At 34.4% G+C, this 18,960-nt stretch overlaps 2 protein-coding genes across 2 annotated transcripts; one reads left to right on the top strand and one right to left on the bottom strand.

The window, feature by feature from the left end:
* On the top strand, positions 1-6,126 carry LOC104088730 (ras-related protein Rab11D). Its single transcript, XM_009593461.4, has 2 exons — positions 1-444; positions 5,490-6,126. The coding sequence occupies exons 1-2, from the start codon at positions 218-220 to the stop codon at positions 5,929-5,931; spliced, it is 669 nt and encodes a 222-aa protein (XP_009591756.1). The 5' UTR covers positions 1-217; the 3' UTR covers positions 5,932-6,126.
* Positions 6,127-8,740: 2,614 nt separating this feature from the next.
* Positions 8,741-12,275, bottom strand: LOC104088729 (serine/threonine-protein kinase SAPK2-like). Its single transcript, XM_009593458.4, has 9 exons — positions 11,917-12,275; positions 11,465-11,539; positions 10,542-10,643; positions 10,338-10,391; positions 10,142-10,234; positions 9,965-10,057; positions 9,769-9,873; positions 9,589-9,687; positions 8,741-9,318 (listed from the first exon to the last, which is right to left on the bottom strand). Exons 1-9 carry the CDS (start codon positions 12,034-12,036, stop codon positions 9,025-9,027), a joined length of 1,035 nt encoding a protein of 344 aa, XP_009591753.1. The 5' UTR covers positions 12,037-12,275; the 3' UTR covers positions 8,741-9,024.
* Between the last annotated feature and the right edge of the window lie 6,685 nt (positions 12,276-18,960).

The raw sequence follows: 18,960 nt of genomic DNA, 5'->3' as shown, positions 1-18,960 counted from the left end.
AAAGGAAAAGTATGTAAACCAGTTTTCAGACAGCAAGATCCACCAGTTTTCAGACAGCAAGATCTCTCTCTCTCTCTCTCTCTCTCTCTCTCTCTCTCTCTCTCTCTCTCTCTCTAAGACTCGCCAAGATCTCTCTCTCTCTCTCTCTCACTCTCTCTCTCTAACTTTCAGCTGCTGATTAACTATACAGAAGCTTAATTTTCTGGTTTTAAAAAAAATGGCGAGTGGATATGGGGATGCGAGCCAGAAGATAGACTATGTATTCAAGGTAGTGTTAATCGGTGACTCAGCAGTGGGAAAGTCACAGATACTGGCTCGATTTGCTCGTAACGAATTTAGCCTGGATTCTAAGGCTACTATTGGGGTTGAGTTCCAGACTCGAACCCTTGTCATTCAACACAAGTCTGTTAAAGCTCAGATCTGGGATACTGCTGGTCAAGAACGGTATCAATATTTTTGACTCTTCAATTCTTCTTGTGAATAGCAAACTCCATTTCTCCTTTTTTTTTTTTTTTTTGTATATGAGTTTAAGTTTCATGGACTGATGGTGTAATATTTAGACGATCAGGTCACCGGTTCAAGCCGTGAAGAAATGCAGGGTAACACTTCGCGCAATAGACCCTTGTGGTCCGCCCCAGTAGTTTAGTGCACCGGGTTGCCCTTCTTTTTTTCCAGGTCTAATTACAAGTAAATTTGTTAATAAGGTTGATTGATAACCAGGAATAAATGATAAGTAACCTGCTGTAATTGGTTACATACACTGTTGTTGTAAAAAATTTATTACACTGTCATCAATGTATATAACTTAAATCTTATTAGTAATTCCTCAATCCAAAAGGAGTGAAGGGGTTGAGAATAGAAGGTCACACTTTTCGTGCTAAATTTGGGGATGATTCAATATAGGAGTGCCATAAAAGTACTACAATACTGTATATACATATTTTTAATAATGGTAGTGCCAGAGGGAGCTTGCGGCGACTATTCTCCTGTTATCTCTTAAAAGTGCACTGGATACCTGCTACATCATAACACATTTACTGATAGCTTATCCCACTAAGGCTTAGGTAGATGGGAAAAAATCACCTAGTGTCTTTTTCTATCTCGCTTTGTCTTCAAGGTCTATACTCACTTCATTGACCACTGAGCCATACTCTTGGCTCATTAAAATACTCTCATTTCGCCTTTAAGTATAATAAAAAATATATAAATATTTAAAATTAAAAGTCATAGGAGAAAAACTGTCTGAATCTTGAAATAATACGCGTGTAGTGAAAATGGCACATGGAGTAATATTATTATTGGTTTACTCCAAGATTTCTTCTGTGTTTGGTTACCAATGGTTGTGGGGTGCTGCTTGCTCTGCATTTTCACTGTTTTGATACTTTTCAGTAAGCCGAGTTCGGCAAATGGTGGTGATAATCTTTGGATCATTCTGTAGTTTGTTAGCTCCTTTTCTTTTACCCTCTATGTCATGGTTTGTTGCGAGTTTATGAAGCAACTTGAATTTTTAAAGGGGAATAAACGATCCTTTCTTTTTATGAAGGGAATATACAACATCTATTTGAATATACAATGCAGAAGTTTGCATTTGCTATTTGGATGGGATATTCTTGAAATTTGGAGCTTGAATTGTTTCCCTTAATATAGATCTCTCCGTTATTTTTGTATACCGACTAATAAAACTTTGTATACTTGTTTATTCATTAAGTTTATGCCCTTTCATGCAGCTGTCTTAGGCATGCTCAATGTAGTAGGAGATTTGGGATATAGTACTTAATTAGTGAAAAGGTTGTAATAATTCTGTGTCTTAAATAATCCCGAAAAGCTTCTTTCAATGATTTAGCATGTTTGGTTGTTGGAGAGTGATTATCAATTAAGAATTAGATGGGATGTTTGGAAGTTTTGGATAAAGTAGGAAGTTTTGTTTCAACTTCAAACTCGCACTCAAATTGATAATAGAAGGCTATCTAAGGCAAAGACTAAGTTGACACAAAAATTTACGAACTAAAACAAAGACTTAGTCATGTATTATAGTAGATACGTATTAATCATCACTGCTCTTTTTACAACCATATGTTATACATGACTAATTTTATTCTTCCATTTCATTTTATGTGACTTAGTTTGATTGAACACGAAGCTTAAAAATGTAAAGTAGACTTTTGAATCTTGTGGTCTTAAACTAATGGTGTGTATGGCATACCAAAAATTCCCTTTAAATCTTGTGGTAAACATGTCATGTCATTCATAAGGGAGTGTCATTAAGGGTAAAATGGGAATGTTGGAATTATAACTTACTAAATATAGAAGGGTGACATACATTATAAAAAATAAATAGAAGGGTTACATTCTTTTGACTTAGACTAACAAAGAAAGGAAGACATATTAATTGAAATGGGGTGAGGGGTGGGGTGGGGGTATGAGTATTACATTTGGTTGTCAATTGCCATTACATACTTGTTTTTTACAGAGATATAATTGCAGTGAAGTTTTACTCTTTTCAAATTGATTAAAAATAGTTACTCAAACAGAAAACAGTCATGTGCTTGAGTAGAATCACATGGTGACATATCATTTTAACTTGACAAATCAATTGAGTTGACCGTGTTGAGTAGACTCCGGCCTAAGTCTTTGACAACTCAGTCGAACTGACTGAGTCGGATAGACTTTGTCATGGTTTGCTTATTTTGCTTTTCTAATTGATAAGTGCAGTGCGCTCAGTCCTAGTTTCCCTGTTGAATCATGTTTTTGGCATTGACCGGAAAAGACTCTACCAAGTAGCAGAAAAAATTCATCTTCAAGCTTATGCACCATAAACAGAATTTAGTATAGGCCCAAGTCTCAAATATCTTGGTATTGATAGTTGAATTTCAAAACTTAAAGAGCCAAGTAATTTTTTAATTGGTTCCTCTAGCAACACAGAGATTGCTGTGCATGTCAATCTCATGTTTTCTTGTTGAAATTTTTCCTTATGCGGCTGGGGTCCTGCTTTCTATTGCTCTTTGTTTATCAATTGTATTCTCTTGTCTAGCAATAGTTTGATAAAGTATTTAATATGAAAGGTATCTGTCCTGAATGTTGTAGATTAGGTTGATAGATTGTCTTTCTTGTTTTTGGTTTTCACTAGTTTGGTGGGTAACCAGAGAGCTCTTTCTCCACTAATATTCCTTGAACCATTAAGTCGTTTTTCTGTTCACTATGATGTGAAAATTTACAGTCTTTTTGTCATTCAACCTTTCTAAGATTACCTATTGAAAGGTGTATATTGATGAATCTGTAGATGATTCTGAAATATAATTTTCCAAGTATCATATCATTGGACAAAAAGGCTATAGGTTCATCTGCTCTATTTGGTCCTAAGTTGGATAGGTGATAAAAGTTTAGTCTGTTTCAAGTTGTTGCACTATAGATTTTAAATGTTTGTAGTATCCTGAAGGAATCCTATCACACAAATCCCCCCTCCCCCCACCCCCCAAATAGCTAATTTCCTTGTCCGGGGTTCCCCCCAAATCCCCCACCCCCTTAGCTGAAAAGGAATGCATCAACTGCCCTCCTTATATATATAATTTACATCATCATGAGTCTTGATGGAACTGCTAAGTCATTTGCATCTAAGCTAGGACCAAGGATGAAACTAGGACAAGATTGGTAGAGTATGTCTGGGTTTATAAGGTAACAACTCGTATTGGACAACTACTTAACTGGTGCAACATAAATGGGATATTATCCATAAATTAGGCCCCATTTAAGGTGATTGTATCCCATAGTCAACTGGAGTGGAAGTCATTATAAATTAAACAGGGATATAGATGCGCAAGGTTGAGACTTTGCTCTGATGCAATTGTGCGCACTCTCAAAATTTTGGTTCTCTCTCAATTACCAAAAAGAAGTTCTTTTATTTGGTTCTCTGTAACTTATTCTTCATATAGTATCATGACCGTTGCAATCCTAGAGTCTTTTGGCTCACTGACAAACTGCTTAAAGATGTTCGCTGGCCACCCAGTTTCGAAAAGAAATAAAGTATTACCAATTTTTTGTTGTCACCAGCAGGGGCGTATCTAAGTCTTAGGGTATGGGTTCACGTGAACCCATACTCCTCTCCCTAAACCATGTATAATAATGTTATATTTCTTGAAAATTACTTAATTATATGTGCGTGAACCCATACTCAAAGACTCCTATGGTGCAATAATCATTGGGTGCACCTCTACGAGTGAAATTGGTGGTTCAAATCCCACTCCGAACGGTCTTGTTTTCGGCATGGAGTATAGATATATACGTGAAAATCACTAAAATTTTAAAAAGAATAGAATTTTGAACCTATAATTTCAAAAGTGTAGATACTAAAGTTAAACTCGTCAAATATAAATTCTAAATGCGCATCTTCACAATAGTGCACTCATCCTCTTGAAATCCTAGATCCACCACTGGACTCACCAGAATCTCCGTTGTTGATCTTTAATTTCTTCGGTAGTATTTCATCCTCGTCTCTCTCAGGTTAAGAATGATAGGCCTACGTGCTCATCTTTGATCTTCTCCTTCTTTCAACTCAGTTCTACAACACTCTCGTGCACTTCACCAAAAGATCTTAGTGTTAATTCATTATTTTTGCTGAACAGGTTGTTGCCATTCAAGTTATTGCATGCTTGTCTGTCCTAATTAGTCAATTGACCACAGCAACAACTTCATTTCATGTCTTATAAAAACAGCTTCATTTCATAAGATGAACACAGAGATGAAAGCCTCACTTCATGAGTTCTCAGTATGCGCTCACTGACGCGGCTTGAATTCTTGGCTTTGGTGGTGCATCTGTCCCTTGCACCAAGTTATATCTAGGTTGGGCATCAGTATTCACAATATGAGTTAACATCAGCCGGCCACATTGTCTAGTCTAGCGTTGGAGGAGATATCCAGTTTTCTTTGCCAGCTTTCCTCTGCTTCTTGTTTTTGTTCAACTTCTTAAAATTCTCCTACATTACACGGGTTCCTCTATTGTATTTAAGATCCCAAGTTTTGGGGCGAAAATGCCTCATTGAGATGCTTCATTAAAATGGAGTTGGTTAATATTTTAGGGAATGGATAGTAACATTCTAAAACATCATACCGCTTGAGGTTTGGATAAAACATGGCGTCTTTTATTGCTAGTTGGTTCCTGCTTACTAATATGCAAAGTATGCCTGCTATGGATCAGACATCGTAGTTATTCGGACGAAACATCTACGCTACTATCAAATTGCTATTGTGTGCAAGTGCACTGCCAAATGATCGTTAGAGTTAGTATTTAGTGTATACCCTTCTAGATTCTCACAAGCTCTTATACATGCTTGTTACCAAATGTTGATGTCCCCATCAGAGTGATATCACATTAGGGATCTGAATAGCTTGATTTCCACATGTAAAGCTTTTCCTTGTATAAGACTGTTTCTTAATAAGTGCAATAGAAACTTAACAATTTTGTAACTGATTAGTCATTTCCTTGTCATTATCAGATATAGAGCTGTCACAAGTGCATATTACAGGGGCGCTGTTGGAGCTATGTTGGTTTATGACATAACGAAACGCCAAACCTTTGATCACATACCCCGCTGGCTGGAAGAGTTGCGTGCACATGCCGATAGGAATATCGTGATCATGCTGATCGGAAACAAAACGGATCTTGAAGACCAACGAGCTGTCCCTACCGAAGATGCTAAAGAATTTGCCCAGAAGGAAGGATTGTTCTTCTTGGAGACTTCTGCGATGGAAGCGACAAACGTGGAGGACGCATTCTTGACTGTTTTGACAGAGATCTTCAACATTGTGAACAAGAAGAATCTTGCTGCAGATGAGAATCAATCCAATGGCAATCCTGCATCTTTAACTGGAAAGAAGATTCTTGTACCTGGTCCTGGACAAGTTATCCCAGGAAAGAAAGCATGTTGTAGTTCTTGAGATATCAGGATTCGACGTTTCTTTCACTTTTTAGGCGACAATTATCCATCGTATTAAAGTTTCAAAGTTTTACTGATAGTCATTCTTGAAAATCTCATGTATTCGGTTGTAAATTTTATTATTTTGTGATGGTTTTTGTGAAGGGAAATGATTATATGGTTGTCTGTGAGGAGTGAGGGCAACAGCAGCAGACTACATGTGCTTTTACTTACTAGTTAATAGTATGTTTGTTGTTTAACTTCAAAATACATTTCTCTTTCAATTGGAAGGCAAGCTATTCAGAAAAAAAACTTAAGCTTTCAAAATAGTTTGTTGTGGATGATTCGTCATACTAAATTTCAGTTCAACTATTTTTTCTTTCTTAGTTTTTTTAATAGGCTAGTGGTCGAATGTGTTTCATTTTTATCAAGTCTTGCAAGTTCAATTTTTCTTGGATTGCGTTTGATGTTTAGTGTGTTGTTTGGATTCTCGAGTCCAAAAAGTATGACGAGGAGCACAATGAGTCAGCGTTTGTAAAGTCATTAAAAAATAGTCACTATTTTGCTAAAACATGGAAAGTTTCAGCATAATATGTGGGATTATGGAGACCCCACGTATAAACTTTTAGCACATTATGTTGTAACTCCAGCACATCGGAAAGTTCCAGCATAATATGTTGTATTATGAATCTCCTGCATATAAACTTCCCGCATATTATGTTGGAACACCAGTACATTATGCTGGAAGCTCATATATAAAAAATTCTAACTCCAGCATATTATGCTGGTATATTCCTAGATTTTTAAGGGTGCTTTTGTTCAGATTTTATCTTTACATGAAAAAGTAGCTAAATTTCGATTCCTTTTGAATTGTGACTATTTTTCAACTACCAGTTGTAAATCTGGCTATATTTTGTTTTTCCCGATTTTGCCGACTAGGTCTAGTGTATGGTGAAAGAACAGATCACTAAAGCTAGATCAAATGCAAATGCTTATGCTAAATTATCTATTCATTTACTTTATTTGACACTTTTATTAATTGTCTAAAATAGAATGTTATATTTTTATATTTTTTTAATAAGAAGATTTTATATATACATAAATATTACGATATATACATAAATATTACGATATATGTGAATCAAAGTGGAACGAGGAGAGATGCAAATAAATGTTAGGTACTCGTATATACCATTTTCTTTTCCGAAAAATAATAGGTGGTGTTTGTTTTGAATTTTTCAAAACTGCAATTGCAAGGTCGATTCATAAGTTTCTGAAGAAAAAAAAATGTTAGTTTGAGCTGTTTTATAAAAAAGAAAAAAAAAAGATCTCATTTTGAGGATTTCTGAACTCAATTAAAAAAACTCCAAAAACTAGATCAAATAACCAATGACGTGCAAGTCTTTACATAATCTCTTGTGCCATTTGCTCTTTTTTCAAAGGACAAGATCAATGACCAATGGCGTGCATACATATCTCCAAATTATTGAAAATTTTAAAATTTTGTATTAATTTTACATAAAAATAATGATTGTTTTTTTCTTCAAAATTAATAAAAAATACAATCAACTTCCATTAGTTATTCATTAGTCCACATCGTGTGAGGTGGTAAAGGTCAACAAACAATCATAATTCATTAATTTCCTTTATCTTCTCCAATTTGATTTGTTTTTCTATTGCCTTGAATAATCAGTCTATATAGATCCTTATCAAATGGTGTAAACAATAATTATAACAGGAGTTGTTAACGTTTTGCAACATCAAATAATTTATAATTAATATAGTGGCCATGAATTATTGAGGCCCCAACAGGCAACAAAAGGCTTCTCTAAGGTTAGTACGCAGAGTGACTCTCATACCATATGTAACAATCCAATTCACTAGTTATATTGCCGCTTTGGGCCTAGATCCGCACGGTTTTACAACGTACCATTAGGATTAATGCTTGTTTACTTATCTCTTCCGTATTTTTCTCGATGTGAGATTATTATATTTTTACATATTATTTTTAAATAAAATATTACTACATATATATTCGGTGAATTTTTTCGGCGGAGCGGTATCGGAATGGTTTCACTCCTCTTTTTCGCTTCTGTCAGTTCCTTGTCAGTCAGTCGACTCCCCTCCCTCAAAAGATTGTCGAACTTCACGGTTATTCATCCATATATGGGTAATCTACGACAGTCAGAGAAGAAAGGATCTCCATGAAAGCCGGAGGTCTTAAACATTAATCTGTCTTCAAATGCGGGAAGGGTAGACATTCAGTTTGATGAGGACAAGTTCCTATACATTAATTTTAATTGATTGATTGGGAACTGTATCTCTACCACGGGCAATAACAGTATTCTTGCGCAACTTCACATCCACAACTTTTTCACCAAAATTAGAGCTAAAATGTAAATGATACTTAATACTGTTATTATCCTAAATTACAAGACACTAACAGGAAATAGCAAAAAGTCCATGTCTCACCAGCTTTCAAATCCTTCCACTGGCAAATGATGGTGACTTCTACTAATTAATTAAGATCAAGGTTAATAAATCTCAATCAAAATCATATGTCAATAACCAATGGTTTTGCAATTAAACTACTTCTTTATGTTCCTTGTACTAATCAACATCCAATGCTAGGACTTCTTTATAGATTAGTTAATATAAGCATTAGTAATATCATCAACTTGACAAAGATCTTATATTTAATTACATACAAAGTAGTTGCACAACTTATTTACAATTGCAAACAAAACTATGTGGTATCCTTGGTGTCATACATGATGGTTTTTTGAATATAATATCTTAAAAAGACCTTCAACTTCCTATCAAAATGAAGATTTATGAAACTAAACATGGATTTAAAAAACATTAAGTACAAATCAGAAAATTAAACCACTCTACTATAGAATGGCCCCAAGGGCCAAGTAGGACTAAGTAAATTATTTTCATCTCCATGGCCAAGAAAAGATGCCTTATCTCAAATTCATATTTCAGCAATATTGGCTTCCATGCCAAAAGTAGCACTCAGTAATAAAAAAAAGACAGTTCAGTGTACAAAGCATCTCGCACGCACACACAGTCGGAGAAAGGGCCGCATCGGCGCACGCCAATGGTGTTGCACTTACAATGCACATACAAAATCCCCACTTGTATCTATTTCATCATCTAAATCAGCATCAGTATCAAAATCATCAAGTTCCATGCTAATACTGCTATTAACAAAAGGATCATCACTTTTAGACCCCTCTGCTGGTGTTCTTGCTTCTTGAATTATAGCCAATGCTTCTTCAATACTTTGCAATGGTTTGTCTCCACCATTCATTTGTACTAAACTAGCTTCCTCTCCTTCCATAAATTCTTTAGGCAAGTTCTTTAAAAACCAAGGATGCTTCTTTATTTCTTCGATCGTTATTCTCTACACGTATAATATTCGACGATTAACCGGTATTTTACAAGATAAAGAAAGGATAAAGGACAGCCCGGTGCACTAAGTTCTCGCTATGCGCGGGGACCAAAGAAGGGCCGGACCACAAGGGTCTATTGTAGGCAGTCTTACCCTGCATTTCTGCAAGAGGAACCTCTTGATCACATGGCAGCAACTTTACCAGTTACGCCAAGGCTCCCTTTCAAGATAAAGAAAGGATCAATGAGCAAAATCGAAATGATTAAGAACTAGAACTCCAACCTTCTCCGGATCAGCTACGAATATTCGAGATAAAAGATGATTACACTCCTTTGAAACTCGAACATAATAAGGGATTGAATACTGCACACTTAATATCCTCTGTCACAAAATGCAAATCTTTGAGACAAAGAAAGCAAAACAAGAAGTCAATTATGATTTAAAAATGAATCAGAAGTTTACAGTTAATGTTTTCTTGAAGTTTCTTGGATCATCAGGATCTTCAAAGGGATAAGCACCAACCAACATCACATATAATGTGACCCCACAAGACCAAACATCTGCTATCTTCACATCAAAATACATATAAATCTTGAAGATTAGGTCAACAGATTAATACATTATTTGAAGCTGTATTTTAAAGGTCATAATATCATACCTTTCCATCATATTCTTTTCTTGATAAGACTTCTGGTGCGATATAGGCCGGAGTTCCTACTGTAGATTTTGGTTGTGAATGCAATGCTGCTGACTAAACAATGAAATAACAACACTGAGAAACTGAATTAAGAAAGAATATTAATCAAAAGATAGCATATAGTTCTGTTTTCATTGCCTTAGAATAGCCAAAATCGCATATTTTCAGACGTTGTGTAGAGCTCCCATCTAACAATGTATTTTCAAGCTTAAGATCTCTGTGGCAAATTTGCTGCAGTTCAAGAAAATAATCATATCACACGTTCGTAATCCATGAGTAAATTAATGTTCTAGTAATAAACTGATTCGAAATGAAAAGATAGGCCTTTGCATACCATTGAGTGACAGTAACTGACTCCTGATATAAGTTGTTGAAAGAAAAACCTTCCCTGAAACAAAATAAGCATAATTCGGACAAGATTACAAATCACATCAGTTAACAATAATTTCAAGATTTATCTTATAAAATTTCTAACTGGCAATCTTTGCAGCATTGGCAATTACAAAAATAGAAAGAGATCTCCAAAATCTTGTGTTACCTCATCTTCACTGAATCTTCCAGCATTGCATATTCGTTCGAAAAGCTCCCCTCCAGAAGCATATTCCATAACTATGGCTAGATGAGCTGGAGTTAGCAATACCTGCACAATACTGATAACTTTTTTTAGCGTTCTAATAAATGCAGCTCGATCGAATTAGCCAGAAGTCTCGGCCCTCTTAGTAGCAGAAAATTAGAAAAGGAAATCATGTACAAAATCAAGAATCAGGATTTTAACCAATCGACAGGTAACATCAACTAACTCGCGTATTATAACAGTATCTGATAAAGCATCTCAGGCTTCTAAAGTTTACTAAGGAGACTGTAATATCAATGTTAAAAGAAGTAGAGTACAACTTTTTATTAGTTATCAAATACTAGTATTAAGGATGCAACACAAAAGTTAAGGCAATTTGGTTAGAAATGTCTATTCATTATATGATTCCAAATTCCCACTTAGTTTAGTGGAAGATAAAAAGAATGAAAATATTCAATTCCAACTTTCACTTTGTGAGGAAGAAACAAATTCAATACATATGGAATCTGATTCAAAGAGGCCATCTTGAGAAAACTTCAACTTTAACTGGACCAAAAAAGGAAACTTCACTTTCAAATAAGCAGAAATTAGCATCCTGCTTCACCTCCTAGCAGATCACCATGTCTAAGGACAGCCCGATGTAGTGGGGGGTCCGTTGAAGGGTCGGACCACAAGGGTCTATCGTACACAACCTTACCCTGCATTTCTGCAAGTGGTTGTTTACACGGCTCGAACCCGTGACTTCCTGGTCACATGACATCAACTTTACCAGTTACGCCAAGACTTTCCTTCCCAAATCACCATGTCTAAGATTTCATAAGATTTATTTATTTGTAGTAAGATACAAATAAATAAAGCACAAAATCATTGAATACTGAACAGATTACCTCCTTAAATCTAATGATATTTGGATGCCTCAAAGACCTATGATTCATGATTTCCCTTTGAACATGCTCATCAATCTGCACAAAATAATCCAAAGGAATGAAAAAGAATTAACAGAGTAACAAAAAGGAATATTTTAAATAAACAAGACGAAAGACTCTGTAACAGCCTAGCAATATGCCAACAAGAAAAATAGTAGTTAGATGCACGAAGCATCCGCGTTTACGCATGGTCCGGGAAAAGGCCGCACCGAAGGGGCTGTGATGTAGGTAACCTACCTGATTCAAGCATCCGTGGCTGTATCCACGGCTTGAACCCGTGAACTACATATCACAAGGATACAACTTTACCGTTATTCCAAGGCTCCCTTCCAATATGCCAAGAAGGATTTGATCAAAAGAAACTTGATCATAAAAAAATGTATCAGAGAAAGAGAGAGATAAAAAAAACAGACCTTTTTGCCTCTTTCAATATACTTAACAGCAAAGAGCTCACCACTCCATTTATCTTTCACAAGCTTCGCCACACCAAAATTGCCAGAACCAATGTCTTTAAGAATTTCATACCTTTCCATTTTATATTTCAGATTCAATACATCAAATAACCATGCATGAGAAGGAAGAAAAAAACAAAAGGGTATTTACTTAAAGTTGAATATATAGAGAGGTTAAAGATGTAAAGACAAGAGCTATGTCAAAGGAAAGGAAGAGCTGTAATTGAAGAAGCTGTCTAAATCTTGCTAACCGGAAAGAATGAAACTCTCTTTGTTATTTTGGTATTTCAAAAGACATTCTCTGTATTTGAAAGGTGCGTAAAATGGTGGAACCCAGAGGCTGAACTAATATTTCATTCGAAACTCTAAAAGTTACTAAATTCTAAATTATTAAATTATAAATAATCAATGAATTATTTGAACAAAAGCTATTAGGTTCGCTGAACTCATAACCAGAACGCGCTTCGCCCCTGATGAGACCAGTAGCTGAGTCAAAAATTTAACAAGAAAAAAAACATACAAGGATGACACAATTGGAATTCAAACAATGATTTAAAGAAAATGTTGAACTATTTGCCAATAAACTAGAAGTTTTTCAACTATTTATTTATAGATATGTACAAACAAACTAATTTTTATCTTAATTATACAATATAATTTTTCAGAGGTTGAATCTCTTTCTGAAACATGTAGTAGGTTTGTCCCTAAGTGGGACACCACTAATCTAATGGTTTGAAATTTGAGCATGGTTAAAACAAGTTGCACAACTCAACGTGGTATGTATAATTTAGGTGTCCAAAACGAGAAAGAAAAAGAAAAAATAAAGACTACAACTTGGTACCTCGGTAGGCTCTACATGCATTATTTTGGTTACGTTTGTTAGTGTGATCAACTCGTTTATTTGTCCTAGCTGAAAGCTACTGGACAGATAGAGATATTTAAAAATTTATAATTTAAGAGATTTTTGTGGAATGTTGAGTGATGTAAAATCTTCAAATTTAGACTTTCGAGAATTAATGTTCAGTGCCTAAAGATGGCTAAGCAGACCCATCAGTGGAAATAACAAAAGGCAATTAAGTTTTATTGTCTGAGAAAAATCACCCAAGCTTATTTAAATGGCAGAAAAAATAAATTGTTTTTAGGAAGCTGCATTAATTATATATATAAAAAAAAACTGAGGACCATTGACTTCTTCATAATATATCCTTGTTATTATTGGAGGTGAAGGTGACTTAGCATTGAACAAATCTAGTAGGAGCATGGATTGTATTGGACTAACCAACTCAATGACACTCTTAACGTTTGTTCGCTTTGGGTAAAATTCGTGATTTTTCTAAAAAGTCACGTTCCATTAATAGTATACTTATACCTTATGTGTAGCTTTTTCTTTCAACTATTAACGTAATACGTTTATTCGTACGTCTAATAATTTCTCTTTCAAACTAAGTTTCATGTGACCCATCACCAAATTCTCGAATTAAGTCTAAATCTCTAGGATTAAGTTTGAAAAAATGACACCGTATAATTACTCTCAAAATAATAATCGAAAAATATATATAAAAATATACAAATTTTATATACTTTTGTGATTATCAGATATAAATAGTTTCGGCCACACTAAAATGTTCGTCTATGAAGTTTCACAAAGTCCATTACCAAGATTCCTAGGCTACTCTAGGTATTTACTTTGTGCCACGTACATTGTGCAAAATTGGTTAAGTACTATGCTTGTTTACCAAAAGGGACAAGATGGATGACCGATTAATATTAGGGGTGTAAATGAATAGTTAAAAATTGACCGAATCGTACCGTACCGAATCAATTTTCAGGTTTTTTTAAAATAAAATTGTAGATTTTTATATAAATCTATAACTGTACCAATAACTAGGGTAGGTTTTTTATTTTATGAAAATAAACCGAGAAATACCGAACCGTGCCGAATAAATTTACATGTGAAAAATATATTTATATATTACGTTTAAAAATAATAAAACATTAAATTTTTTCTTGGGGCCTTGGAATTATGAAAATAGTTACAAGCCAACAAGTAATTAAACTCAAAATCCTAATTCTCAAACCTATTATGTTACTCCTATTGAAACTAAATTATTTTCAGCATATTCACTAGCAAGACACAAGCTATTCTAGCGATTATGAGTAGCAAACTACAATGTATTGAATATGTTTCCTTTCATGTGATTTAGATTTATCTTTTTGAATATTTAATCTTCTAATGACTTTATTCTTGAGTTTCAACTTGGTTAATATCTTTCCACTTATGTGATTTATATTTTCTTTGTATTTAGTTAGATTCTTTTACACCGTTATAGAATAGTTGATGGATCTATACTCTCTCCATTTTTCATGCTTTCTTAATCCATCACCCTTTAAATAGTAAAATTATTTAAAGAATTTTGCGAAGTCCTATAAAAGTACATATGTTATTGCATTTTACTTCTACTAGTGACTTTTACGTGACAAAAAAATACCGAAAATTAACTGAACCGTACCGATACCGAAGAGAAACCGACATGATTGAGATGGGTTCGTAAAGTCTACTTTTGGTTATACATAATAAAAATAACCGAAAAATTGATATGGTATAAATTTTATAAAATAACCGCCCGAACCGAACCATTGACACCCCTAATTAATATAGTACCCCATCCGTTTCAATTTATGTAAACCTATTTAAATGGATATATAGTTTAAGGAAAAAAAGACTTTTGAACTTGTGGTGTAAAATGATGCACATATATTTTGTGTTGCTATAAATCATTGCATAAAAATAAATTATTTTCAAATATAAAATGAGTCATTCTTTTTAACACAGACTAAAAAGAAAATATATTTGGGAAGGGAGTACTATTTTCTACTTCCGATCATTGATTTACGTGACAGGAGATAAAGAGATTGGAGGTAGTATTATCTTATCCATACTCATTCAAAATTTTCTACTTTGAATTGTCAAGAAATAGCTTACCTTCTAGAGTACATTTTCCAAACTTTACTACTTTCCTTCCTCATGTTTTACTTTTTCTTCACTCTAATAAATTACAATATATGGTCCCCCACCACCACCACCGCCACCACAAACCCCCAAGACTACCTTCCCAGGGTAGTCACCTTAAACACCCAAAACAAATAATAAAATGAAAGAGTAGGTTTCTCACAATATTACTAATTTAAATGAAAGAATCGGAGCTTTTTATCATTTAATATCAATTCTTCACTTAAATTTCATATTGTTTTTTATTTGGACACCTTAAATTCTGAGTCGTAGAATCAGCCGTTGATGCTTGCATCAGAGTTGACTACCTATATCACACCCCCTTGGGATGCGACCCTTTCTCGGATCGTGCCTAAACGTAAGATACTTTGTGCACCAAGCTGCAAGAAATTTTGAAGAGTAGTATATTGAACACTTTACATCGTTAAAAATTGTTCTTATTAATAGTTTATTTGGTCAAGTTTCTCCAAGTTCAAAAGCATTTTTTTTTTTCAAAAAAAGTGCTTTTCTTTTCTTTTTTTTTTAAAAATGCTTTTTTTTTTCCTTCAAATTTGAAGTGTTTTGCCAAGCTTTTAGGAGAAAAAAAGTGCTTCTGCGTTAAGGCTGTCCAGCCCGTCCCATCTCGTTTATCCCATATTAAACAGTACATGGGATGGGACGGGCGGCCCATTTCGTCTTGTTTATCTCGTCCGTCCTATCCTGTCTGTCCCGCGTGTTATTTAATTTTTTTTTTTGAAATAGAGTCGTTGGGCAACGACCTTATTTGCAAATTCAGCCGTTCCCAACGGCTATAAACGACCATATTTGTCTCCCCCCCCCCCCCCTCCCCCAAACTTTTAATTTAATCCCTAAGTTTATTAAATTATATTTTGATCCTATTTTAAACTTTAAATACCCCATCCTTCTTCATTTTTTCCCACAAAAATCAATTATTCTCTCTCAAATCTCTTATATTCTATCTATCTATATTATTATCTCAATTTTCTCACAATCAACTAAGTTTCAAGTATTTGGGCAAAGATTTGGAGCAACTTTCAAACTTCAAATTAATTCGTCAAGTATTTGGAGTAATTTTTTCAAGTTTTAATATTTAATCATGGTGCACTCGTTGCATCTCCTAATTTTAATATATAATTTTTCAAGTTTCAACTAAGTTAGAAATGGTGTTTTTACATTTCAAACCGAATATCTCCGGTATATTCGTTGTGTATTTTTTCACTTAGATTGTAAAGTGTCTATCATATATGATATAGGTTGTAGTCCTAATGGTAGTTATTATTTAACTGTTACATGTCATTGGGTTGATCATCACTGGAACATGCAAAAACGTATTATTAGTTATAAATTTGTTGATTCAAAACTAAAGGTGTTTAACGAATGGGTCGGGCCGGTCTGGGTTGAGAAAAAAGGTGACCGGCCGGTTTCCAATCCTGGCCGGTTACCGATTTTTTCCTACCGGGCTTAACGGGTCCAGGTCCATCTAGGTAAAAAATGAACCGGAACGGTTACGGGTCCAAGGGTTCGGGCCGAGCCGGGCCGGGTTAATATTATTATTTTATTTTATATTTTGTATAACTATCGTAATTTATATTAATATAAAGTAAAAATGTAAAAAAAAAAAAATAATCTTATAAAAAGAGTTCTTGAATAAAAGGATGCAAAGGCTTTAAAATTTTTATATTTAAATTTTTGAATATTTCATTAAGAATTTAAGATAATGGAATGCAATGAAGATGGAAAAAGAAATTGCACTTATAATTTGCAAGTATTTTTTTATTTCAAACTTACAAATTGAAGTTTACATTTAACAAGTAAATTAACGAAAAAAGAATAAATTCAAAGATTTTGCATTGCCTTAGTAAGTTCTTCATAATCAATATGAACTTCTTGGCCATCTTCTGGAGTGTTAAATTCAGATGGGTTACCATGTGTTAATATATCTCCAAGTTCCTCGTCTTCTAGTCTATCAACATCTTCACGTCCCTGATTTCTTCGTTTCGATCTAATCCAATCTCTGAAACATACTAAAACTTCCAAAGCATTGCTTCCCAATGAGTGGCAGGTGTCTCCAAGTTGTTGTCTTGCTTGACTAAATGCACTCTCTGATGCAACAGTTAAAATTGACACATTTAGCACGTCCCGAGCCATAGCGGAAAGAACAAGAAATTGCTTTTCATTCTCGTGCCACCATCCCAACGGTGAAAATTCCTTTGTGCGAGGCTCTTTTTGCTTTTGCAAGTAGAATTAAAGTTCAACAATGTTCCTGTTACTGGTTTGAGCGGTAGGAAATGTAGACCAAATATTAAAACCATCAAGGTCGTCATCATCATTCATAGTAGTAGAAGTGGTACAATGCATAGTGGGATTAACATTGCCTACATTAAGAGCATCATCATCAACTATATTTGCATAATAATTATATAATTATTGTAAGTAATCATTTAGCTTGTTCATACAACAATATATATCTGGGTTTCAGTTGGTCCAATCTCCATATAAGTATATAACGCATTGATTAATTTGTGACAATTAGACATCTTAATAGAAGAATTTAAAACAGCACCAACAGTCATATCACTTTAAAAAATCAGATTTATAGTCGTTGAATCGGTCCGGGTCGGGCCAGTTAACCGGTTCAACAATATTTTTTGTTGACCGGGTATGACCGGTCCGGTTAATCCGATTATTTTTTTAAATGGACCAAACCCCTAACCCCCCTAACCCAGCCCACCCGCCCCCCTAATTACCGGTTCGAGCCGGTCCGGGTTATAACCGGTCTGGGACGGTCCGAAAATGGGTCAACCCGGCCCGTTCAACAGGTATATTCAAAACACACTGGAGCATATATTGAAACTGTTGTTCTACAAATAGTTGATTTTATATGAGCTCATTGATAAAGATTTAACTATCATATTAGATAATACTTCTGCTAACACAACCGCAACAACTAGCTTAAGAATTAGACTTTGTCCAATTAATCCACCAAATTTTCATGTTAGATGTGCATGCCATATTTTTAACTTGGTTGTAAAAGATAATATTAATTTATTTTCTGATACTTGTAGTAAAGTACAACATGCTTGCGGCTATATTTTTCGTGTTAATAAAGTGAGTAAACTTTATGAATTTTTTCAACAATGTGCTAGTGCTAACCTTCCATATAGAAAAATTTTAAAAGATGTTTGTAATAGGTGGAATTCTACCTAAGAAATGCTTAAAGTTGCTTATGATTATCGAGTGCCTATACAAAAAATATTTAATATGCATAATGGTATCCCCGCTTATCAAATTGTTGATTCGGATTGGGATGAGATCAAAGAGATTACTAAATTTTTAGAAATTTTTTATTATGCTACAAAATAATTTTATGGTATATATTATCCTATTGTTACAAATATTATGGTATATTTGTGGAATTTATGTTATATTTGGTAAGTATAAAACAAATCCAACTTATGCACTGGCCATTAATGAAATAATTGCAAAATTTAAAAAGTATTTTTTTCCTATTCCCTAAGTTTATTTAATTTCTACTCTACTTAACCCATCTTTAAAATTAAGACTAAAGTTTGAAGTGAGTTCGCACAAGACCTAACTTCAAATGAGCAAAACTCTCATGATACGAAGTATTATATGGTGTATTACCTATTAAAAGAAAGGTCTATGTGTCTAGTTTCCAACGCTTCAAACCGTTCATCATTTGGACATTCCTACAAGAAGTTATGACCAAATTACCAAAGTCTGGAAAAATACGATTCTACGACCAATTCTGCGATCGCAGAAGTAGTTATGCGACCACAAAATGGTCGCAAACCTGTCTAGTGAAGTCCATTTCTGGGCATCGATTTTGCGGCGTATTTTGTGACCCGCATACCCATTCTGCGATCCATTATGCGACCGCAGACTTGCTTTCGGAGGGTTAATTTTTTATTTTTATAACCCGAACCCATTTTGATAAATAGGCTTTGGGACTCATTTTGGAGCAAAAATCTGAT

This window comes from Nicotiana tomentosiformis, chromosome 4 (genome assembly GCF_000390325.3).
Source record: "Nicotiana tomentosiformis chromosome 4, ASM39032v3, whole genome shotgun sequence".
In the NCBI taxonomy this organism is placed as follows: Eukaryota; Viridiplantae; Streptophyta; class Magnoliopsida; order Solanales; family Solanaceae; genus Nicotiana; species Nicotiana tomentosiformis.
Note: the sequence above shows the minus strand (reverse complement) of the source record. Positions and strands in the feature narration are given on the sequence as shown.

What these genes read in the sequence shown, in the direction of transcription:
- LOC104088729 (XM_009593458.4), bottom strand. Translation starts at nt 12,036, where the DNA reads ATGGAAAGGTATGAAATTCTTAAAGACATTGGTTCTGGCAATTTTGGT. An exon ending in ACTTCAAGAAAACATTAACT is followed by an intron (nt 9,688 to 9,768) that starts GTAAACTTCTGA and finishes ATTTTGTGACAG; the next exon opens with AGGATATTAAGTGTGCAGTA. An exon ending in TCGTAGCTGATCCGGAGAAG is followed by an intron (nt 9,319 to 9,588) that starts GTTGGAGTTCTA and finishes TTATACGTGTAG; the next exon opens with AGAATAACGATCGAAGAAAT.
- LOC104088730 (XM_009593461.4), top strand. Translation starts at nt 218, where the DNA reads ATGGCGAGTGGATATGGGGATGCGAGCCAGAAGATAGACTATGTATTC. An exon ending in GATACTGCTGGTCAAGAACG is followed by an intron (nt 445 to 5,489) that starts GTATCAATATTT and finishes TGTCATTATCAG; the next exon opens with ATATAGAGCTGTCACAAGTG.